The sequence below is a fragment of the Elephas maximus genome, chromosome 2 (assembly GCF_024166365.1).
Source record: "Elephas maximus indicus isolate mEleMax1 chromosome 2, mEleMax1 primary haplotype, whole genome shotgun sequence".
In the NCBI taxonomy this organism is placed as follows: domain Eukaryota; kingdom Metazoa; phylum Chordata; class Mammalia; order Proboscidea; family Elephantidae; genus Elephas; species Elephas maximus.
The window spans coordinates 69,394,591-69,420,575 of record NC_064820.1 but is presented as its reverse complement, the minus strand read 5'-3'; the positions used below and the strand labels follow the sequence as shown (position 1 = coordinate 69,420,575).

The 25,985-nt window shown below is 41.7% G+C and overlaps 1 protein-coding gene across 3 annotated transcripts in view; it reads right to left on the bottom strand.

Annotated features, from left to right (window-relative positions):
* RGS7BP (regulator of G protein signaling 7 binding protein) overlaps positions 1-25,985 on the bottom strand; it is a 166,973-nt gene that overhangs the window by 573 nt on the left and 140,415 nt on the right. For 2 of the 3 annotated variants that reach the window (XM_049864557.1, XM_049864567.1), the window contains exons 4-5: positions 21,668-21,815; positions 17,653-17,723 (exon numbers count right to left, since the gene is read on the bottom strand). In XM_049864557.1, coding sequence (XP_049720514.1) covers positions 17,653-17,723; positions 21,668-21,815 — 219 coding nt within the window. Of the gene's footprint in view, positions 1-17,648; positions 17,724-21,667; positions 21,816-25,985 lie in introns of those variants that run through there. The other variant, XM_049864574.1, reaches the window with a different exon arrangement.

Sequence of the window (25,985 nt, the reverse complement as noted above, 5' to 3'; positions counted from 1 at the left end):
CACCAGTTGTGACAACCAAAAATGTCTCCAGACATGGGCAAATGTCTGGGGATAGGATTAAATGAAGAAAAACAAAACAAAAAAATCTATGGAAAGCATTTAGCTTTAGTGGGTGGGTTGGCGCCTAGCACAGAGGAAGCACTCAGTCACTATAACTATTATTTAACTATTTTCCTTTACATAGGACCAATATCTTGGCTTCGCTTACCTATTTAATGTTATAGGAGGAAGCTTCAACTATTTCCTATTGAGTCTTTCCTGAGCACTGTCTATAGAATTCTGTACATGAGGTCATTCAGAGAAGCCGTTGAATTTACAAGTTTTGGGTTGAAAATTTCCGCAAGATGAAAAGTAGAGGAAGAAATAAACCAGTCTTACAAATATACCATATTTTCACAAATAACATACCCGTGTAAATAATGGCCCACATATATAATGTGCATAGCATGCCTAGGAAAATAATGTGCAAGGCAGTTGCACATTTGAAAAAAATGTAAAAGGCATGTGTTATTAGCATAAGTACACAGTAGTCTAATTAGTTGGGTTTCTAAGAAATGATGTAGTCTGACAAAGTGCGTGGGTAGAAACGTCTTGTTGGAGCAGAGCTGGTCAGTGCAAGTTTTGCTGGGCTTAGTGTGGGTTCTAAAGACTGGAGAACAACTACAAAGGAATAATCTGGAAACTATCAACTGGGAAAGAGGACGAGGTCATACTGGAGCTAAAGACAACAAAATGGCGGGGTTGACAATGGCAAGAGCTACGTGCCCAAATTCTGGCAAAACTGGTTGCACTGCCCTTCCATAGTGGAGCTAAGGGTCTTTTTCCTTTCCTTCATGCTAATCTTGAACGTGATAGAATATTGGGAAAGAGCCCTGGACTGAAAATAGGAGTTAAATGAGGAGATGGGTACAGTGAAGAATGTTTCCCACCACTATAGGGGTTCTTTTTTTTTGTTGACGATGGTTTCTTTTATTATTATTATTATCATTACTGAGGAAAGAAGCTCAAAAACAAAATGAGTCTGGATTTCTGGTTGTCTTGTGTAAACTGTGTCACCTGAATGCCTGAACTTTTTCTTCTCTTCCCCAAAGTTCTAATGCATCATGTTGTTGTTAGGTGCTATAGAGTTGTTTCCGACTCATAGCAACCCTATGTACAATGGAATGAAACACTGCCCAGTGCTGTGGGATCCCACAGTCATTGCTATGTTTGAGCCAATTGTTGCAGCCACTATGTCAATTAAACTCATTGAGGGCCTTTCTCTTTTTCGCTGAGCCTCGACTTTACCAAACACAATGTCCCTCTCCAAGGACTGGTCCCTCTTGATAACATGTTCAATGCACATGAGATGAAGACTTGCCATCCTCACTTCTAAGGTGCATTCTGGCCGTACTTCTTCCAAGACAGATTTGTTCATTCTTCTGGCAGTCCATGGTATGTTCAACATTCTTCGCCAACTCCATAATTCAAAGGCATTAATTCTTCAGTCTTCCTTATTCATTGTCCAGCTTTTGCATGCATATGAGGCAATTGAAAATATCATGGCTTGGATCAGGTGCACCTTAGTACTCAGAGTGATATCCTTGCTTTTGAGCAATTTAAAGGGATCTTTTGCTGCAGATTTGTCCAATGCAATACATTGTTTGATTTCTTGACTGCAGCTTCCATGGACATCGATTGTGGATCCAAGTCAAATGAAATCCTTGAAAACTTCAAAGTTTTTTCTGTTTATCATGATGTTGTTTATTGGTCCAGTTGTGGGGATTTTTGTTTTCTTTATGTTGAGGTGTAATCCATACTGAAGACTGTAATCTTTGATCTTCGTCAGTAAGTGCTTCAAGTCCTCTTCGCTTTCAGGAAGCAAGGTTGTGTCTTTGAGGTGTGATTCATTGCTTTTGTATGGCCCTTCTCACTGTGGTCTTCTAACTTCCATCCAAGTGATTGGGCAGGACTGTGCAGACAGGGTAATTTTGGCCCACCAAGGAGATTAATCAGTTTTGCCATGCCGCTGGGCTTGAAATGAGCCACTGCAGAGGTGGGAAAGAGAAAATCGCACCACACCAAGGAAGAGTCAGAAGCCAGCATGTCCTTTGGACCTGGGATCCATGTGCTGAAAAGCTCCTGGAACCAGGAGACAGAAAGAGAGAGAGAAAGCTGTAACACTGAAGGCAGCGAGAAGTAGCAGCAGAGACTAGGCAGCAGGGAGCTGGCAGGAGAAGATGCCATGGTGGGCTTCCTGGCCCATGGAGAGAGAAAGCTGAGTGCCTTTGGGCAGAGGCCAAGGGCCAGGGAGAGGCATGCCTATGAGCACAGCTGGGAAGAGACTATCCTGATGGAAGAACTTTATCCTGAGTGTTCCTGAGCCTGAATTGTAACTGTTACTTCCCTAATAACCTCCATAATCATGAGTATTGTCTGTGAGTTCTGTGTAGCCATTGCAATGAATTATCAAACCCAGCAGAGAAGTACAGAGCACTGTGGAAGGGATGATTGGTGTTGGAATTGGTAAAGATGGCAGAAAAAGGAGGCATATCTCACCTTCGCCTCATAGGAATAAGCCTTGGGATGTTGATCTTGATTCTCCTTCCCCATTGTGAAGTTAGAGGAGGTCAGATGTTGCCCCAACATGATTTTTACAGCCATCTGCTTATTGTTGTTGTTGTTAGGTGCTATCTAGTCGGTTCTGACTCACAGTGACTCTGTGCACAACTGAAGAAACACTGCCCTGTCCTTTGCCATCTGCACAATTGTTGCTATGCTTGAGCCCACTGTTGGCAGCCACTGTGTCAATCTATCTCATTGAGGGTCTTCTTCTTTTTTGCTGGCCCTCTACCTTACCAAGCATGATGTCCTTCTCCAGGGACTGATCCCTCCTGATAACCTGTCCGAAGTATGTGAGAGATAGTCTCACAATCCTTGCATCTAAGGAGCATTCTGGTTGTACTTCTTCCAAGACAGATTTTTTTGTTCTTTTGGCAGTCCATGGTATATTCAACATTCTTCACCAATACCTCAATTCAGAGGCATCAATTCTTCCTCAGTCTTCCTTATGCCTTGTCCAGCTTTCACATGCATATGAGGTGACTGAAAATGCCATGGCTTGGATCAGGCGACATCTTCGCTTTTCAATACTTTAAAGAGGCTTTTGTAAGCCAATTTGCTCAATGCAACATGTTTTTTGATGCTGCTTCCCTGGGTGTTGATTGTGGATCCAGTAAAATGAAATCCTTAACAAACTCAATCTTTTCTCTGTTTATCATGATGTTGCTCATTGGTCCAGATGTGAGGATTTTTGTTTTCTTTAGGTTGAGGTGTAATCCATCTGAAGGCTGTGGTCTTTTACCTTCATCAGTAAGTGCTTCAAATCTCTTCACTTCCAGCAAGCAAGGTTCCACCGTCTGTATAACACAGGTTGTTAATGAGTCTTCCTCCAATCCTGATGCCCCATTTTTCTTCATATAGTCCAGCTTCTCAGACTATTTGCTCAGCATACAGATTGAACAGGTACGGTGAAAGGATACAACTCTGACTCAAACCTTTCCTGACTTTAAACCACACAGTTTTCCCCTTATTCTGTTCAAATGACTGCCTCTTGATCCATGTACCGACACCTCATGAGCACAATTAAGAGTTCTGGGATTCCCATTCTCCACAATGTTATCTATAATTTGGTATGATCCACACAGTCTAATGCCTTAGCATAATCAATAAAACACAGGTAAACATCTTTTTGGTATTCTCTGCTTTCAGCCAGGGTCCATCTGACATCAGCAACGATATCCCTGGTTCCACGTCTTCTAAATCTGGCTTGAATTTCTGGCAGTTCCCTGTTGATATCCTGCTGCAGCTGCTTTTGAATGATCTTCAGCAAAGTTTTGCTGGTATGTAAAGTAAATGATATCGTTCGATAATTTTCCCATTTGGTTGGATCACCTTTCTTGGAAATAGGCATAAATATGGATCCCTTCCAGTCAGTTGGCCAGGCAGCTGTCTTCCAAATTTCTTGGCATAAAGGAGTGAGCACTTCCAGTGCTGCATCCATTTTTTCAAACATTCCAATTAGTATTCCGTCAATTCCTGGAGCCTTGTTTTTCACCAATGGCTTCAGCACAGCTTGGACTTCTTCCTTCAGTACCATCGTGCCCTGATCATATGTTACTTCCTGAAATGGCTGAAGGTAGACCAATTCTTTTTGGCGTAGTGACTCTGTGTATTCCTTCCATCTTCTTTTGATGCTTCCTGCATCATTTAATATTTTCCCTGAAGAATCCTTCAGTATTGCCACTCAACATTTGAGATTTTTCTTCAGTTCTTTCAGTTTGAGAAATGCTGAGCATGTTCTTCCCTTTCGGTTTTCTATCTCCAGGTCTTTGCACATGTCATCATAATAATTTACTTTGTCTTCTCGAGCCACCCTTTGAAATCTTCTGTTCAGTTCTTTTACTTTATCGTGTTTTCCTTTTGCTTTAGCTACTCGACATTCGAGAGCAAGTTTCAGAGTCTCTTCTGACATCCATTTAGGCCTTTTCTTTCTTTCTTTCTTTCTTTCCTTTTTAATGACCTCTTGCTTTCTTCATGTATGATGTCCTTGATGTCATTCCACAACTCATCTGGTCTTTGGTCATTGGTGTTCAGTGCATCAAATCTGTTCTTGAGATGGTCTCTAAATTCGGGTGGAATATACTCAAGGTCATACTTTGGCTCTTGTGGCCTTGTTCTAATTTTCTTCAGTTTCAGCTTGGAACTTGCATATGATAACTGATGGTCTGATCAGCAGTCAGCTGCTGGCCTTGTTCTGACTGATGATACTGAGTTTTTCCATCATCTCTTTCCATAGATGTAGTCAATTTGGTTCCTGTGTATTCCATCTGGTGAGGTCCATGTGTATAGTTGCCGTTTATGTTGGTGAAAAAATGTATTTGCAATGACGAAGTTGTTGGTCTCGCAAAATTTAATCATGTGATCTCCAGCATCATTTCTATCACCAGGGCCACATCTTCCAACTATCGGTCCTTCTTTTTTGTTTCCAACTTTTGTATTCCAATCACCAGTAATTATCAGTGCATCCTAACTGCAGGTTTGATCAATTTCAGACTGCAGAAGTTGGTAAAAATCTTCAATTTCTTCATCTTTGGCCTTAGTGGTTGGTGTGTGAATTTGAATAATAGTCGTATTAACTGGCCTTCCTTGTAGGCGTATGGATATTATCCTATCACTGACAACCTTGTACTTCAGGATAGATCTTGAAATGTTCTTTTTGACAATGAATGCCACGCCATTCCTCTTCAAGTTGTCATTCTTGGCACATGATTGAGCATATGATAGTCCAATTCAAAATGACCCATACCAGTTCATTTCAGTTCACTTCTTTTTAATGCCTAGGATATTGATCTTTAAGCATTCCATTTCATTTTTGATGATTTGCAATTTTCCTAGATTCACACTTTGTACACCTCAGGTTCTGATTATTTACAGATGTTTGCAGCTGTTTCTTCTCATTTTGAGTGGTGCAACATCAGCAAATGAAGGTCCCAGAAGCTTGACTCCTTCCATGTCATTAAGGTCGGCTCTACTTTGAGGAGGCAGCTCTTCCCCAGTCTTATTTTGAGTGCCTTTCAACATGGGGGGCTCACCTTCCAGCACTATATCAGATGATGTTCTGCTGCTGTTCATAAGGTTTTTATTGGTTATTTCTTTTCAGTAGTAGACCACCAGGCCTTTCTTCCTAGTCTGTCTTAGTCTGTAAGTTCAGCTGAAACCTGTCCACCATGGGTGACCCTGGTGGTATTTGAATACCGGTATCATAGCTTTGAGCATCATAGCAACACACAAGCCCCCACAGTATGACAAACTGACAGATGCATGGAGGCATCTACATATGGCAGGTTGTTAATGAATCTTCCTCCAATCCTGATGCTGCATTCTTCTTCATACAGTCCAGCTTCTTGAATTATTTGCTCAGCATACAGATTGAATAAATAAGACGAAAGGTACAGTCCTGACATACGCCTGTCCTGATTTTAAACCACGCAGTTTCCCCTTGTTCCGTTTGAATGACTGCCTCTTGGTCTATGTACAGGTTCCACATGAGCACAACTAAGTGTTCTGGAATTACTATTCTTTGCAATATTATCCATAATTTGTTGTGATCCACACAGTCGAATGCCTTTGTTAGTAACTCCACCAAGGCTGACAGTATTCCTGGAATGTTCTATGTTATACATTTAGACAGAACTAGAGTAGCAAGTCTGAGTCAGGGAAGAAAACAGGCGGTCCAGCTGGGCACATCAAATTAATCAAACACAGTCCATTCTCCCAGTCTCCACAGATTAAAATCTTCTCTTAAAACTCGTATTTTGTTAGCATGGAGAAAAACAAGACTTGTCCTCTCTGTAGTGAAAAATAATTCTCTACAATATGGATGTCAACATTTTAGAGCTAAAAATAGGACACCTCTTTTTTATAAACATGTCCCAAATAGTTACTACACTGAAAACAATGTCAGCCTATACACAAGCCTGAATTTTCAGGAAAATCTCTCAGAGATGAGTCATAATATATTTGGAACAGAAAGAAATAACTCACTTTCTCATCATTTTCTAGGACTCTTACCTCTTTAATCATCAAATGATCAGTGGACGTAGCCTAATTGGATATGGTCAAGATATAGCAGATTCTAAAAGGTAAAGACTTCTACCTTTGAGTATCTCTTTGGATACTGATTGCCGTTCCTGGAGCTCAAGTTCACCTGAAATTCAATGCTTCCCTGGGGGAGCATCACCAAAAAATGAAGATACTTATAAGGAAGAAAGATCCTAGCATTTCTATTTAAGACTTAGAAGCTCTATGTCCTGGGTTCCTATATTTCCTTCCCTTTTGTTATGGATTGAATTGTGTCCCCCCAAAATATGTGTTGGAAAGCTAATGCCTATAGCCCTGAATATAATCCTGTTTGGAAATAGGGCTTTCTTTGTTATGTTAATGAGGTTATATCAGTGTAGGGTTTCCAAAACCTAGTCACTTAGGAGTCGTAAGGAGCAACAGAGACACAAAGACAAGAAGAACAAATAGGTGGTGATGGCAGGTTGGGGGGAAAGGAGACGGACGCCACATGAAGTTCACCAAGAAACTGAGGAACAAGCTGAAAGAGATGAGGATTTTCCCCCAGAGCTGACAGAGAGAAAACCTTCCCCTAGAGTTGGTGACCTCAATTCAAACTTCCAGGCTCCTGAGAAAATAAATTTCTGTTCTTTAAAGCCACCCACGCATGATATTTTTGTCACTGTAGCACTAGGAAACCAAGCCACCTTCCCCCAAACACTTAACCAATTTGGGGAATGACCTATTTGGTATTTATATATTATAAAATCCACTTCTCATATGTATTGTTTCTATTACATGAGGGAATGTCTACCACAATGTTGTATTTACAAAGGAAAGTATGAATTGTGTGTGCTGTGGTTGTATGTGTATTCCCACTCTCTCTTGCTTATGTATTAAAAGCACCCAGGCATTATATTAGATATTATAAGTTTTGTATCAAGACTCTCCCTTGTAACTGTGCATTCATTAAAGGGAATAAAAATAACTTTTCAATAGCACAATTCTCCTTGCTCAATCATATACGTAGATATCACTCCCAAGTGAACAGGAAGTATTAGGATTGATGAGAAAATGCTTAGACTTTAAGTAAACGGCAGACTGCCTATTAAGGATGACGGCTGGTTTGGGGCATCTTTGTTGAGCATTTGTGACACTTTTGCCTAGTCCAGAGCTTGTCTGATCATCACTTAGGGCCAAGGTGACACAAAAGCTCAAAAGCTCTTGGCAGAAATTCAGAGCAGCTTTCTACACCATAGGAAGCTGACACCTGCAGTAAATGCTGAAATGCACTGAGCGATAGGTATACCTGGGCTGTTTGAAATGAATTCAACTCCAAGGGAAGATGTCTCTCCACAATGATTTAAATTTAGTCGGAAATGATGGGCTGGGAAAGAATGTAATCAAAATGGAATCGTTCCCCCACCACCCTCCACCCATTCATTCTGGGCTAATCCTCTTGGACTTGTTGGCAAATGTTTGGTTTTTATTGCAAATGTTTATTTGAATGTGGCTTATTAATTGATATTTTTATAACATCTTTACTCCAAAGGGCACAACCACAGAGAACAAATAATGTGGAACATTAAAAAAGTTTAAATGTGGAAAAGGAAAGAGAAGGACAGGAAGGAAATCATAAGAGAAAATGAAAGAAAAAGCAGATTGTAGGAAATTCAGCCATTAGTAATGTCAAACTTCAGTCATTCAGTGTTTTTGTCACTTGGATGTCACTGAAGCCAGGGACACTGGGGTCCCCTAAGGGGGAATGACATCATTTCCCTATTACTCAATTTCTTTTGCTAATAAAAGATTGCTTACATAGATGATAGCTTGAGGGGAAAAAAAAAAAAAAAAAAGGGACCTGAAAATGAGAAGTTTTCAAATTAAAAAACTGAGGGTTTGAGTTTAAAGCTATCTTCTCAGACATAGTCAAGATAAACGCTTATAATGGAAGTGCAGTTGCAAATTGCTATTCCCAGAAAAAGAGAGACCTTCAGTTAATCCAGTGTTCTCAAATATTAGGTACATCATCATCACCTGTGGGCTTGTTAAAGCACAGATTGCTGGCTCCACCTCCAGAGTTCCTCAATCAGTAGGTCTGGGGTGGGGCCAGATAATCTATATTTCTTGTAAGTTCCCAGGTGCTGATGCTGTTGGACCTGGGATCACACTTTGAGAACCACTGAACTAATTGAAGGCCTTCTCAATGCAAGACTCTGTGTCGAGTGCCGGGGTAAAACTAAGAGGGATCTTAAGAGAAAGATGGTCCCTCAATAATCTTTCCTTGACTGATTATGGGACTTCATTAGAAATTCCTTAAGAGAGAGAGAGAGAGAAAAAAAAAAATACAGTGCCATGAGAATTCTCAGGGGGCAAGATTATTCCCACATGGAGGAGAAGGAAGAAGACACTTGCGGAAGATTCATGGAGGCTTTGGTATTTTTGCTGGGCTGTGAGGGATGAGGAGGATTGGACATTTGGTGAAGTGGACATGGAGGTGATCAAAGGCTACCTGAGTTGGGTTTAACAAACACTATAGTCTAATTGGAATGAGGGTATATGAGGGAGGGGATAGTAAAAAGTAAAACTACTTAGAAGTCCCCAAATGTGACTATACCTTCTCTTGCCTCCCTGCCTTTACACAGTCCATTTTTTTCTTTAAGAAAGGTCCTTCCTCCTTAAACCAAAGCTAACCCTTCCTTCAATAGTGGGCTTAAGCATCACCCCCCCCCACCCAAGTCTTCTCTGACTGCCCCAGGTTTCTTCTTTCCCTTATGTTCCCATTCCTTACATCAAAAATTATATAGCATTTGGCACATAACTGACTTCCAACTTGCCTTCCCACTACTCTGTTATCAGTTCTGCCATATCTCTAGATCTCATTCTCTTCTGGCATACACAGTGTCATCCCATCAATGACCTCCTCAACTTGTAAACAGGTTCACATCTTTCTCCTCCTAAAGAGGACTGCTTTGTTCCTTGGTTCACTTCTAGCTAGTGCACTCTCTCTCAGAGACAATCTTTTAGAAAGTATAGTCTATTCCTTTAGAAAGAGTAATGAATTCTTGCTGCCCCAGCGCTTTGGAGTCCCTGTGTGTTACAAATGGTTAAAGAACTTGGTGGCTAACCAGAAGGTTTAAGTTCACCCACGTGCTTCTCTGGAGAAAGGTCTGGTGATCTACTTCAGAAAAATCAGCCACTGAAACCCCTTTGGAGCATAGTTCTGCTCTGACACTTCATGGAGTTAACATGAGTTGTAGGTGACTCTACAGCGAGTGGTACTGGCCCCAGCTCTTCACCTCCCACTTACTCCTCAACCTTCCTTAATCAGGTTTCCATGCCAAAAATTCCAAGTGAACTGACCTTGTTAGCATCATCAGTGACTTCCTTGTTGCTAAATCTTGTGGATGCTTTCAGTTCTTACATAGCTTAACCTCTCTGCACCATTAGTCATTCTTTCCTTGAAGCTTTCTTATTTGATTTGTTTCATGATGCTCTTCTGGTTTTCTTCTCAGATCCCTTTGTAAACTCTTCTTCTGCCTCAAACCCAACAAATTATGGATCCTAACAAATTATGGATAACATTCTGAAGAACGGAGATTCCAGAACACTTAATTGTCCTTATGTGGAACTTGTACATAGGCCAAGAGGCAGTCACTTGAACAGAAAAAGGGGATACCATGTGGTTTGGGATATGGGAGGGTGTGCAGCAGGGTTGTATCTTTTCACCATACTTATTCACATGTAATATGGATATATGCTAAACAAATAATCTGAAAAGCTGGACTCTATGAAGAAGAACAGGACAACAGGATTGGAGAAAGTCTCATTAACTACCTGCGATATGCAGATGATACCACATTGATTGCTAAAAGTGAACAAGACTTGAAGCACTTATTGATGAAGATCAAAGACCACAGCCTTCAGTATGGATTACACCTCAACATAAAGAAAATAAAAATCCTCACAACTGGACCAATAAGCAACATCATGATAAATGAAGAAAATATTGAAGTTCTCAAGGATTTCATTTTATCTGGATCCGCAATCAATGTCCATGAAAGCAGCAGTCAAGAAATCAAACCACATATTGCACTGGGCGAATCTGCTGAGACCTCTTTAAAGTGTTAAAAGCAAAATGTCACCTTGAGGACTAACGTGTGCCTTATCCAAACCATGGTATTTTTCAATTGCCTTATATGCATGTGAGAGCTGGACAATGAAAAAGGAAGACCAAAAAAGAATTGATGCATTTGAATTATGGTGTTGGTAAAGAATACTGAATCAGAAGAACATACAAATCGTCTTGATAGAAGTTCAGCTAGCATGCTCCTTATAAGGGAGAATGACAAGATTCATCTCATGTACTTTGGCCATGTTATCCAGAGGGACCAGTACCTGGAGAAGGACCTCATGCTTGGAAAAGTAGAGGATCAGAGAAAAAGAGGAAGTCCCTCAACGAGATGGATTGACACAGTGGCTGCAACAATGGGTTCAAGCATAAAAACGATTGTGAGGATGGTGCAGGACTGGGCAGTGTTTCATATTTTTGTACAGAGGGTCACTCTGAGTTGGATCCAACTCGACAGCACCTAATAACAACAACAGTAATAACCCTTGTGATAGCTAAGGCTGTGTAGCAGCTTGGCTGGGCCATGTTCTCAATAGTTTGGTAGTTATGTAATAATGTAGTTTGGCAATTATGTAATGACATAGTTATCCTCCATTTTGTGATATAATGTAATCACTTCCATGATGTGATCTGATATGATCAGCCAAATAATTATAATGGGAGTTTCCTCAGGGATGGGGACTGCATCCTATATATATGGATATTCTGGCAAAGCTCGCTGGCTTTTGCTTGCTCAGGATCCTGCAACCAGCTCATCATCATCTGACCTCCAGTTCTTGGGACTTGAGCCAGTGGCTTGCCATGCTGCCTGCCAATTTTGGGTTCATCAGCCCAAAATTGAGTCAGGAGAAGCATCCAGCCTTACACCTGACCCACAGACTTGGGGCTTGGCCAGTCTCTACAACTGCATGAGCCATTTCCTTGAGATAAATCCCTCTCTCACTCTCTCTTTATATATATGTAAGCTTCACTAGTTTTGCTTCTCTAGAGAACCCACCCTAAGACACCTCCCTTTCACAACCCAAGCCTGGATTAGGTGAGAATTCATTATGCCCTTGTAGCAATCTGTGTTGCTATTATGGTGTTATTACAGTCTAAGTACTAATTTCTTTGTATTTCCAATAATGTGTGTGCATGTGTTGATTGTTTCCAGGATGCACATGTCCTTCCCTGAAGGCTCCATCAGAAGCTCTGCAAGGGGAGACGTGTCATTTGAAACAGCTTCCCAGGTGATTCTACCCTAACTCTTCCCTGTTGAGATAAAGAGCCTCTTGAAAGAAGAGACATCTGTAGCACCTAACACAGAGGTTGGCACATCATAGGTGACCTTACATGTTGGATGATGATGGGGACAATGAATGCTGGGGTGAGAAGTCTGTTCCTACTTCAGTGGACAATGAGCAGTCATTTTACACTTGTGAGTAGGGGTTAACATAATCAGAGTAATGCACTAAGAAGTTAATGTGTGATTACTGATGTGTGGAGTAGATTGGAGGACAGGGATTGCATAAGTCACACTGAATGTCAGACAAAAGGTGGAAGAGATTACAAAGGATATTGGGCTCCCCATAAAACTGCCCAGAGTAACATTCAGACACTAGCCAAAAGCACAGAGAGTCTTTATATGAGGTCCTGGGGGAAGGACCTGGAAGGTCATCTCCAAGATAGAGTATGTTCTTCAGCCAGACACCCTTGAATTTTCTGCCTAACATGGCCAGGTCAGTTCTGGATATGGGTTCCAGATTAGAGTGAATCAGAGTATACAAATCTGGGGAAACAGTTCTTAGGCTCAATTTAGTCTGGGGTGAGGACTGTCCTCAGGACAGAAACTGTGGTGTGATGGATTGCGTTTATATGGCCTTTCTCACCACAGTCTTGTAACTCCTACCAAATGACTGGGTGGGACTACGCAAATACAGTGCTTATGGCCCACAAAGGGGATTGGATAGCTTGCTAATAATGCAAATAAGGTTCATGGCACTCTTGTGGGAGTGGGACCATGTAAATAAGGTGTATGGAGCCCTAATGAGGGAATTGGTCAGTTTTGCCATCCTGCTAGGCTTAAAATGAGCCATCCCAGAGGCAGGAAGTGGGGGACCTCACTAGCACCAAGAAAGAAGAGCTAGGAGTAGAGAGTGTTCTTTGGCCCTGGCAACCCTGTGCTGAGAACCTCCTAGACCCAGGAGACAGAGAAGCTATAACACCAGAGACAGTGAGAAGCAATGGCAAAGAAATGGCAGCAGTAGAGGCCAAAGAACCAGGAGACCTGCAGGAGACAGCATGGTGGGCTTCCCAGCCCATGGAACGAGAAACCTGAGTGCTTTCGGGCAGGGAGCTTGCTGCCTGAGTGGGGCGCCTCTGAGCAATTATCAGTGGAGCTAACGAGCTTTGTAACACTTGCCCAAGTGGGAAGAGGAGAGGCTGAGGGGTTGAGAAGCCAAGGGCCAGAGAGCGGCCTGCCTGTAGGCATGGCTGAGAAGAAGCTGTCCTGAATGAAGAACTGTATCCTGAGTCACTCCCAATCCTGAATTGTAACCAGTTACTTCCCTAATAAACCCCATAACTGTGAGTATGGCCTATGAGTTCTGTGTGGCCATTGCAATGAAATATCAGACCCAGCAGAGAAGCAGAGAGTGCCATGGGAGGGATGGCTGGTGTCAGAATTGGTAAAAAGTTTGGAGGGTGGAGGTATGACCGATCTCCACCTCATAGGAATTGGTCTTGGGCTGTTGATGGTGATAATGATTCTCCTCTCCCCTTGTGAAGTTAGAGGTGGTCAGATGCCCCTGCCATGCCATTTTTACAGAACCAGCTCTAGAAAGATTCAGCTCCTGACTGATCCACTTCTAGACTGATTCTAACGCGTGGTATCAACAACTGAATTCTAGGCAAGAGTGAATGTACCAATGCACCTACAGCATTCATTAACTGAGATATAAGGAAAAGGTGAAACTGTCTTTCAGGTTTAATTTATTTCTACCAATTGGTTTTGTTTGATAACAATGTACATTTAGAAGATACTCGTCCTTCACTTTCCAATCTCCTTTTACCGTTTGTCAGAAACCTTGCGGGCTCTCCACAGGTAGTTTCATTTGTAATCCATTTGACACAGCAAGACTCTCATTATTAATGAAGCTCCCTACAGCACTGCCATTGACCCAGAATGTAGGACAGGAGGGGCGCTGAAGCAATAGGAAGGACAGTGGGCTGAGAGCCAGAAGACCTGGACCTTTGTCTGGAGCCTGCTGTGGAGCTGCAGAAGAACATGGCCGGCTCAATCCTCTTTGTGCCCCTCTTTTTCTCCAGTGTTAAACTAGAAGAATGGGAAAGAACAGGCTCGGTCTAAAATGAAGGTATAATCACCAGCCATGGAAATTCCGACCTTTTCCCACTGAAGATCAATTTAACCAATTACTGAGTCAAGTTCTGATTGTGGTAGGAAGAGGGGAAAATATGACTACATTTTTAAACACTAAGATAAGCACAGAACAGTTTCGGAGTTGAGGACCACAATGGAGCCTGGAAAACAGGGGAATCTCAGTGTTTTTATTATAGGCATCCTGGTGCTTGCCTGGCAGGATTTTCATACGGTTTTCATACCATTTTTGAGGTTCGCAGGGGTCTGTCTACAAAAAGGAAACCCTGCTGGTGTAGTAGTTAAGAGCTACACCTGCTAACCAAAAGGTCAGCAGTTTGAATATACCAGGCGCTCTTTGGAAACTATGTGGGGCAGTTCTACTCTGTCCTACAGGGTCACTACAAGTTGGAATTGACTCTACGGCAACGGGTTTGGTTTTTTGGTCTACAAAAAATAGCGCCTATGGCAATTAGTTTTAAATTGCTGAATGATCTCTCACAGCTGGCGATGGAAACTGTAATGGCCAGTAAAAACTGCTTGTTACCACCTCTCCTCAATCTGTGCCCAGGGCACACACCCTACCTGCCACACCTTAGTTATGCCTTGTGTTCGAAGTGGGGAAAAATGTGACCAAGAGTGGTACTTTTCCCTTTTTTCTCTCTGCTTTAAACACAGATGTAAATGAAATAAAAAGAAAATCAGAAGCCAGAAACAAAACAGATGGCTTTCTATAATGGCTTTCACTCAGAATTATGTTTTGACAGTAAGGTCCTACAGAAAAGAACTGGAAAAACTATTTACCACATTTCATGCCCATTATTTCCTGCATACATTAATCTACACCTGGATAATAAACAAATCACCTGAAAAGAATTCCAGGAAGGTCAGGAGGAAGCCTCATCATGGTTTATCACAGTATACGCAATCAGAAAGAGAAATCTGGTTGATTTGTTCTTTAAAATTGTATCATATGATGTATATTTTTTAAAAATTTTCCTAGAGGGACTCCAACAAACCTGCTTTCCTGCCCTTGGGCCTTTTCTGAACCCTCTGGTCCAGACTCCTATCCCACTTTCTCTACTGGCCAGCTCACAGGGACATCTTGCTGGAAGTGTATATTAAACATGAAGCGAATAGTGATGCATCTTCACATGTTAAGGGTTCACACCCTCTGCCCCCACAAAGAAGAAATGTGAACTTCCTACAGTTCTTCACCTCAATTTGTTGATTATTTTAAAAGTGTACTGCACTACTTCCTCTTGAATAAGTCCTTGTATCTCCTAGATTTTTCCTTTTCCTTACCTAAATGGATCCAGGGTTCAAGTCCTGGGTATCGTTTATTTGAATGACTATATCCTTTTCATTCACAGTATCAATCTTTAATAATTATTATTATATTTTAAAAATTTTCTTAAAATTTGAATTATTGTTTCTGTTTATAAAAATAATGCAATTTTATATAAAATATTTATATTACCCCTTTTATGATTACAAAAATGATCTAGGGAAATAAAATAAAATTTCTGTTTTTCTATTAACTCATAATTCAAAAATGGCTGGATAAATTTTCACTAAAGGTAAAGGGAATGTTTAGGATGGTTTGATATAAAACATAGGATCCCACAAAACTGGGATTGGGGAACCCTGGGCAGTCTTCCTCCTTGGCAGCTGAACATGAAGTAGAGTGAGAGGACCCTGTGCTGTTGATGCGAGAAGACTTGGCAATCATATTAAGGAGCTGAGGACAGCCTCAGATATGAGCCACAAATCCAAAGTCCCAGGGGCCAATACCCTGAACTGCTGACTCAAGATCAGTCTCCCACAGGCACTACACGCAGTATGCTCCAGAGTGAGTGAAGGCAGGGATTGTTCTAACTGATGATGGTTCAGGATTCTCTGAGCTAGACTGGATGGGTCAGCTGGTAAATAATGATAACAATAACAAGAAAAATAATAACAACAACAATAAAGCATTTGTTGAGTGTTTGCTCTCTGCAAGGTGTTGTACCAGGTAAATGACATGTGTTACTTCATTTGATCCTCACAACAACCTTCTGAACTGAGTGATACTATTATCTCCTTTTTTAGGAAGGAGGAAATTGAAGTTTCCCAAAGTTAAACAACTTTTTCCAGGGCACAAAGTTGGTAAATGGCGCAGCCAGCATTCAAACCCAAGGCTAGCCTTAATCCAAAGCTCCCAGTCCTAACCACCATGCTTATTTTCTAGCAACAAGCTTCCATGCTGTCATCAGCACAATCTCTCATCATGCCAACATGTCATTACTTTCTTAAAACACTACAAGGTCCCCAATATGCTACGCTCATAGCTTAAGCCAGTCAGCCCCAGTGACCAGGCCCTTCAAGGGTTGCTTCAAGCCACCTGATGTGATGCATCCCCTGCCTCATTTTCTGACACCCAACCCTCACTCCCTGCAGCTCAGGCCACACTACTCCGCAGCCTCTCTGTCTGGTGTTTTCACTTCCACCTCTCTTCCTTCTGCCATGCTGCTCCTTGAGCCAAGAAGGTGCTGCAGCTCTGCTGGCAAGTTCTCCTGCTCCTCACTAACAGGCAAGCAGACCCTGTACTCCCTTCCCACCCAGGATCTGCTAAGAAAACAAGAGTTTCTTGTCGTTGTGTGCCATTGAGTCAATTCTGACTCATAGCTACCCAAAGTGACAGAGTAGAACTGCCCCTTACGGTTTCCTAGGCTGTAATCATTACGGAAACAGATTGCCAGGTTGAGCCAGGGCTTTGAACCTGTTCATTCTAATTTGACCCCCTGATGAGAATTTGCATTTCCACCTCAGAGGTACTGAATCAGAATTCACATCTTAACAAGATTCCCCAGGTGACTATTATGGTCTGCCCAGTGCTTAACCATTGCACCACCAGGGCTTCTTAAGAGTTTTTTGCTTACCTCTAAAAACTTTTTCCCCAGCATCTCAGTACCGCACTGATAGCTGCTCTGGCCATGTGAAAGTGCAAGTGCTTATTAGTCATTTACACTCACCTTTTCCCTGGATCTGCAACACTGGATGCAGATTTAACAAACACTTACTGTTTATGCCAGGTGTTATTCTACAATGTTCCAGGCATTGTTCTAGGTAGTGGAGATGCAATAATTAACCAAAGCATACAGAAGTCCTTTCTCCATGAAATTTACATCCTAGTGAATATCCCCTTTTCATTTCTGTGTTAGAGTGTGGACTCCTATATTCCAGATAGCTCTGATGACAGATTGTCCAGGTTCACATTCTAGCCTCTACTTCTAATCTGTGTGACCTTGGTCAAGTTATTTAACCTCTATGTGATTCAGCTTTCTGTAAATTGGGACAAAATTGCATTCACCTGAGAGACTCCAGTCTCTATACCATCTTCTCGAGGAGAGACAAATGTATACTCAAAGCCTTTTTTTTTTTTTTTTAAATTTTATTGTGCTTTAAGTGGATCAATGCCTTCTATTGTATGTGTAAAAAGTTTGCTTTAATTTCTCAAGAAACAAGTCCCAAGATTACCAAGTGGAAAACAATTTCTGCCTCAAAGAGAAATGACAGGACTCACCTTGATTTTTCAATGGTAAAGGCATAGTTTCCCTGAGTTTGCTTAAAAGGTTTTTCATTTCTCGCATGTCTCTGTAAAATTGATAAAAAGAAAGAATAATCAGGCATGAATTTTCAGGATGAAATCTTAAGCAGTCTGTTTTAGGAGACAAGAGGATAAGATTCATGCCTAATTGTAGTAGCTCTAGTTTCCAATAGGCACATGTTGTTTTTACAAGAAAAAATCTGAGATGGGTTGGCTCAGAAGGAATGAAAACTCCTCTGCCAAATGCTTCCATAGGGTTTCTCTTGCAGAAGCCCTCATCTCGGCCTCAAATCTGACCTGCTGAGATCAGAGAAGACCTTTGGTAATGAGGACAGTACTTCAGACTTATAAGGAGAGGCAAAGGGCACAAAACTAGAATAGTGGATCTCTCCTGCCCTGGGAAAGAGCCCTGGTGGTGCAGTGGTTAAAGCCACCATCTGCTCCAGAGGAGAAAGATTGACAGTTTGCTTTCATAAAGATTTACAGCCTTGGAAACCCTATGGGGCAGTTCTACTCTGTCCTATAGGGTCATTGTGAGTTGGAATCCACTCAATGGCAACGCGTTCGGTTGGTTATCCTGGAAAAAGCTGAGGCTGGATATTGATGCTGTCATGGCTTTATAGCCATGAAACCGTTGTGGCTATGCAGGTTCACTCACTCACTGTTGTTCGCTAGGTTTTAAAGTCTCTCATGGCCGTGATTGGAATTCACAGAAACACGGGGGTTAAGCATTCACAACATGGGCTAACGCTTATTAAACTGACTTGGAATGATGGGAGGCAGTAGGCCAATCACTGAAAATGCATAAACAAGAGGAAGAAATTACTCTGCCCCACCTTTGGCCAAGATAAGGCCCTGAGAAAGTGCCAGCAGCAGGAGTATAACAAACTCTAAAACCTCCAGAGAAGAGCTCTTCGCAAGGGATAAAAAAGAGAGATGGAGGGAGAAGGGAGGGAGAGAGAGAAAGAGAGAGAACCACCTAGGACAGCATTGCCTTCCTCTGGCCACTAGCACGTCCTTTCAAGCTTTCTGGCTCCTTAGCCTACTGGATACCAAGCCGTACAGATTTCCAGCGTTTTTTTTTTTTTTCCTCACCTCAGAGTCCATATAATCATAAAACCACAGAATTGTAGAGCAGGAAGTTATCTTGGGGGCTTCTCATGAAGGAAATCCTGGTGGCATAGTGGTTAAGTGCTACGGCTGCTAACCAAAGGGTCGGCAGTTCAAGTCTGCCAGGCGCTCCTTGGAAACTCTATGGGGCAGTTCTACTCTGTCCTATAGGGTCCCTATGAGTCGGAATCGACTCGACGGCACTGGGTTTGGTTTGGTTTGGTTTCTCATCAAGGACAGGGGGCTTCTAGGCTAGAACAGGGGAGATTTGGACTTTTCAAGTCTTTGGGAAAATGGTTCCCAAATATTTGCATTAGAGTCAGCACCTTGAAACCCCAGGACATAGTGATATATTTCATTTCATTTAAGATAGCAAAAATAAAAAATTTTGGTGCAAAATCAGGTATATCTTTTAGTTATAGAATAGACAAGCAGTAACAGGTAAGAAGGATTTAAGACACTTTTTTGGGGGTGGGGAGACAATCCTAATGTTGAGGAAATTCTATCCATTAACTTATTTTTCTCTGCCACTTAAGGAAAGAGAGCCACAATTTAATTTTAGTTATAAAACCCCTCAATCTGGTTCACGAGACACACTGTTCTGAGCATGGTTTGAGAATCACTATCTTGGGAAAGACAGACACCCCATGGGGTCTGCTTCTGAAGTATTGACTAATACACGAAAAGGATATCTAGCCTTGGGAATAGCTAATTGGAAAAGGAGGAGGAAAGCATCCTTGTGGAGCCCCTCTGTAGAAATATAACTGTAAAAGCATTCAGAAGCCTCTTGTCCTAGACTACACTCTCTCATCTCAGTTTCCCTCAAGGTGAGGGTGTGTCTGTGGGTACTGCATGCAGATAAGCCCTAGAAGGTATTTCTAGAGAGGGAAGGTAGGCATGGGGGGAGAGGAAGAAAGGAGTGCAGGTCCCTACATCCAGAAGTGCAACACATTCTGTTTCTAGGTAAAATTCTCAAAGGTAGATGGGATGGGTGGAGGGTGAGCAGGCACGAGGTAGGAAAAGGCTAGGAATGCAATATGTGAGATGGATGCAAGGTCTCCCCACAAAGCACCAACTGTCTTGGCTGATGCATGGGAGAATCACTTTATGCCCTGGCTCTACTTCAATAGATTCTGATTTGGTTGACTTATGGTGGCCCTCAGGCATCACTGTTTTTTAAAAGCCCTGCAGGTGATTTAATTCACAGTCTGGTTTGAGACCCGCTGATCTCTTATGGCCGAGAACCAGGAAGGACTGAGGAAGCCACCCTCCAGGCCAGGTCTGCTGTGTTCACTTCTCTCAGTCTTTCCCAACTCCTTTGACCTTAATCTGGACTTTCTTGCTGAACTTAAAAATGCCAACACCATGAGTTGAATTAGTTTATTGATATTACCACCTGTAGCTTGCTTGCTTAGAAGCTTTAGGCTTGGATATTATAGCTGCTGTGCAAGGTCTCTGCATAAGAAAATGGCTTTGCTCGCTGATTATGCCTTGACCACGTCATTCTGGCAGATATTTTTTCCTGGGAATAGGGAAACAAATTTTCTATTTTATAAATTAACATAAATCGTTCCCTCATCATTTATCTATAGTTCTATCAGGCAGCCTTATTGTTTGAATGGTTGGGTTTCCAAGCTCATACAAAATCCAAGTTGTATTAATAGCACATAATTGCCACATGTTCCAATTTTCTATAAACACAGAAATTTGGTAATTAGCTTTAGAATTATATTGCAATCTGGAAGTAGAGCCACAATGGCTATAAGTGCTATTGTGAGACACATTTCTAAAAATAAGAAAATAAAATCTTCATTATCTTGTCAATGACTCAACCCCCCACACACAGAACACTCCATGGAATTGCCCTGTATTCTTTCAGCAGCTTTGTGTGGCTCTGGGGACATCAGCAGCAAAGGACACAGATAACAGTGTGAAGGCTGATAAACAAGGGCCTTGTCCTTCTGCCTAATGGAATGGCATTTTTAGCATCTAGATGAGACATGGAACTTATTATTATATATTATTATTGCTCTCTTTTCCCAAATGAAATAGAATCACTGTAGAATCTCTTCTACCCAGGAAAACACTCCCTCACTAGCAGTGAGCTAAAGTTGTTAAGACAATGCATTAACTTTCTTTGACCACTAAGGGGCCATCAGGTACATTCTAGGAGAATGGAAGTAGGGAGCTTTGCAAAAAGCTGTTTGTGAACAGGACAGGATGTTTGGCCTCTGAATGGCAGCTAATCAGACCATTCCATACACTGGAAATCAGAGAATCTACTGGAGACATCTTTGCATGATTTTGGATTCTTATCCCTTAAACAAATGGAAATTTGGGGAATCAGCCCAGTGGGTGAGCTTTGACAGTCTGTAGATCCAACTTTCTCTCCTCCCAAAGAAGCACACAGTTTTTGCTTTCCATAGGGATGCCATGTGTTGGAGCCAGATAAGCAGAGGCTTGGGAGCCTGTGCCTACTCTAGGTTCTACTGCTGTTATCCTGTGGGATTTTGGACTAGTTGCTCTCTCTCGTCTCAGTTTTCTTATCTGTAGATTAGGAAATCTCCAAGGTCCTTTCCAGCACTGTTTCTCTGATAAACCAAAAAGAGCTCTGTTTCTGAGCCTTATATAGAAATTCTTGACTGTCTGGGAGACCTGTTTAAGAGCTTGGCTGCTAACCAAAAGGTCAACAGTTTGAAACCACCAGCCACTCCTTGGAAACCCTATGGGGCAGTTCTACTCTGTCCAGTAGGGTTGCTATGAGTCAGAATTGACTTGAAGGCAAGCGGTTTGGTTTTATGGGTGGGCCTTAAGAGTATTAACTGCAAGTGGATTGGCAGTCTATTTCAGGCTAGCCTATTTAGCATAACTTCACACTTACCTTTCAGTGTTCTCAATGTCTGTGGAAACCTGCCAGGAATTTTGCTGAGTATCTGTGGGGGATGATGAAGAGTCCTCTAGGGCAGGTATTTCAACACACTCCTCAATTTTGCAATCCAAACTCCTGGTTTCCCCTCCAGGCTCCTTTCCTAAGGTAGAGAGGGTATAGGCAAAGAGAAGGTGGTAACAAGTCATGAATGCAAATTCTTTACCCAAAATGTCACTGTAAAGGCTTGCTATACTTTTGAGTCAAATGCTACATAACCCAATAGCTTTCTGAACACTAAAATAATTGCACAACTATGTATGCAATTATATATGTGCATGTGTGTGATACATTTTCACATTCAGACAATGATAGTTTGAGGCCCACATCTTTCTCCTGTGGAGTGGCTGGTGGGTTCAAATCGTTGACCTTTCACTTAGCAGCTGAGTGTTTTAACCTCTGTGTCACTAGGGCTCCTAAATATATTATATATAATATATGAATATACATACATACTTATATACAAGCAATTGTTTTAGTATGCTGTTGTTAGGTCCCGTCGAGTCAGTTCCAACTCACAGCGACCCTATGTACAACAGAACAAAACACTGCCCCATCCTCACAATCATTATGCTTGAGCTCACAATCGTTATGCTTGAGCCACTGTGTCAATCCATCTTGTCAAGGGTATTCCTCTTTTTTGCTGACCCTCTACCTTACCAAGCATGATGCTCTTCTCTAGGGACTGGTCCCTCCTGATAATATGCCCAAAGTATGAGACCAAGTCTCACCATCCTTGCTTCCAAGGAGCACTCTGGCTGTACTTTTTCTAAGACAAAACTGTTCGTTCTTCTGGCAGTCCACAGTATATTCAATATTCTTTGCCAACAAATAATTCAAAGGCATCAATTCTTCTTTGGTCTTTCTTACTCATTGTCCAGCCTTCGCATGCATATGAGGTGACTGAAAACACCATGGCTTGGGTCATGCATGCCTTAGTCCTCAAAGTGACGTCTTTGCTTTTCAACACTTTAAAGAGGTCTCTTGCGGCAAATTTGCCCGATGTAATACTTTGTTTGATTTCTTGACTGCAGCTTCCATGGGCTTGATTGTGGATTCAAGTAAAATTAAATCCTTGACATCTTCATTATTTTTTCCATTTTGCATGATGTTGCTTATTGGTCATATGCTACCTCCTAAAATGGTTGAACGCAGACCAATGCTTTTTGGTATAGTAACTGTGTATTCCTGCCATTTTCTTTCAACGCTTCCTGCGTCATTCAGTATTTTGTCCATAGAAGACTTCAGTTTTACAACTCGAGGCTTGAATTTTTTCCTCAGCTCTTTCAGCTTGAGAAATGCAGAGCATGTGTTCTCCCCTTTTGGTTTTCTGAGTCCAGCTCTTTGCACATTTTTATTATAATACTTTGTTTTCTTGAGTGGTCCTTTGAAATATTCTTTCCAGCTCTTTTACTTCACCATTTCTTCCATTCACTTTAGCTATTCTACATTCAAGAGCAAGTTTCAGAGTCTCTTCTGACTTCTATTTTGGTCTTTTCTTTCTTTCCTGCCTTTTTAATGACCTTTTGCTTTCTTCATATACGATGTCCTTGATGTCATCCCACAACTCATCATCTGGTCTTCGGTCATTAGTGTTCTACACGTCAAATCTATTCTTGAGATGGTCTCCAAATTCAGGTGGTATATACTTAACAAAAATTCAAGCCTCCAGTTGCAATATTGAAGGATTCTACAAGGAAAATATTAAAAGACGCAGAGTTACTGTACCAAAAAGAACTGGTCGACATTCAATCATTTCAGAAGGTAGCATACGATCAAGATCTGATAGTATTGAAGAAGGAGGTCCAAGCTGCACTGAAGGCATTGGCAAGACACAGGGCTCCAGGGACTGAAGGAACACCAATTGAAATATTTCAACTAATGGATGCAGCGCTGGAAGCACTTATTCGTCTATGCCAAGAAATTTGGAAGACTATCTGGCCAACTGACTGGAAGAAATCCATATTTGTACCCACTTCAAAGAAAGGAGATACAACAGGATGCAGAAACTATCGAATAATATCATTAATATCACACACAAGTAAAATTTGGCTGAAGATCACTCAAAAGCAGTTGCAACAATACATCAACAGGGAACTGCCAGAAATTCAAGCTGGATTCAGAAGAGGATGTGGAACAAGGGATATCACTGCTGATGTCAGATAGATCATGGCCGAAAAAAGAGAATACCAGAAAGATGTTTATCTGTGTTTTATTGACTATGCAAAGGCATCCGGCTGTGTGGATCATAACAAATTATCACAACATTGCGAAGAATGAGAATTCCAGAACACTTAACTGTGTTCATGAGGAACCTGTACATAGACTAAGAGGCAGTCATTTGATCAGAACAAGCAGATACTGTGTGGTTTAAAGTCAGGAAAGGTGTGCGTCAAGGTTGTATCTTTTCACCATACATATTTAATCTGTATGCTGAGGAAACAATCCAAGAAGCTGGACTATATGAAGAAGAACGTGGCATAGGGTTGGAGGAAGACTCATTTACAACTTGCATTATGCAGATGACACAACCTTGCTTGCCGAAAGTGAAGAAGACTTGAAGAATTTGTTGATGAAGATCAAAGGCCACAGCCTTCAATATGGATTACACCTCAACATAAAGCAAACAAAAATCCTCACAACTGGACCAATAAGCAACATCATGATAAACAGAGAAAAGATTGAAGTTGTCAAGAACTTCACTTTACTTGGATCCACAATTAACACCCACAGAAGCAGCAGTCAAGAAATCAAAAGATGCATTGCATTGGGAAAATCGGCCGCAAAAGAACTCTTTAAAGTGTTGAAAAGTAAAGATGTTACCTTGAAGACTAAGGTGTGCCTGACCCAAGCCATGGTGTTTTCAATTCCTTCATATGCATGTGAAAGCTGGACAACGAATAAGGAAGACTGAAGAAGAATTGATGCCTTTGAATTATGGTGTTGGCGAAAAATGTTGGATATACCATGGACTGCCAAAAGAACGAATGATTCTGCCTTGGAAGAAGTACACCCAGAAAGCTCCTTAGAAGCAAGGATGGCGAGACTGCACCTAAGTACCTTGGACATGTTATCAGGAGGGATCAGTCCCTGGAGAAGGACATCATGCTTGGTAAAGTAGAGGGTCAATGAAAAAGAGGAAGACCCTTGATGAGGTGGATTGATGCAGTGGCTGCAACAATGGGCACAAGCATAGCAACAATTGTGAGGATGGTGCAGGACCAGGCACGGTTTCATTCTGCAGTGCATAAGGTCACTATGAGTAGGAACTGACTCCATGGCACCGAACAACAACAACAATAGTAGAAACTAGCTTTCTGAACACCCAGTCAAAGCAAAACACGAGTTTACTGATGAGGATCTCGTGATCCTTTTGTGTGTATTTTATGCACATTTGTCCAGGGTGATGGAACTTGCCTGGGGAATTGTTTTTCCAATTATATGGTATGCTGTTTGGTGAAATTAATTAAGCACATAATTTAGCATATCACCATTTCACAGTTGGAGGGCACTGACCTCTTAAAAGCAATACCTTTACACCTTCTGCTAGAGTGCAACGAATGCTATTTGCCACTTCTAGCTGGGCAAGTCAACCTTAAAATGAGCAAGGTGGTTGAGATCTGAGAGGGGCAAAAGGGGGCTCCTAAAACACAGCCCTCTGCTTTTCCATACTCTGAACGAGAAGGTCACCTGAAAGCATGTGTGGCTCCCGTTATACTCCTGTGGCTTTCAAAATGCTTTGGAGAATGCGGTATGGTTTGGGCGGTGAAGGGGAGGGGAAGGGATTCACTCACAGACAGAATTCTCTGGTTCATAGACTTTGCCTGTGGTAAGGACTATAGAGCCTAAAGCTTTCATTCCAATGGGGAAAGGGAAGGACACAAGGTGGTGTGATGGGCCTTTTTGGAGCTCTCTCCCCATTCCCTTTATATACAACCTTTTTTATGAAAAACCAAACCAAAGCCACTGTCATCAAGTGAATTCTGATTCTAAATTGCAGTCTACAACAACTATGATGGCAATTACTACCTGTTGTAATTCTACTACTTCTTATTGTTGTTAGCTGTCTACCAACTCATAACAACCCCAAACTCATAGTCACCCCATGCACAATGAAAGAAAACGCTGCCTGGTCCTGTACCAACCCCATGATTTGTTGAGGATTGGACCATGGTAATCCACAGGGCCTTTCATTAGCTGACTTTCAGAAGTAGATCACCAGGCCTTTCTTCCTAGTCCATCTTAGTCTGGAAGTTTTGCTGAAACCTGTTTG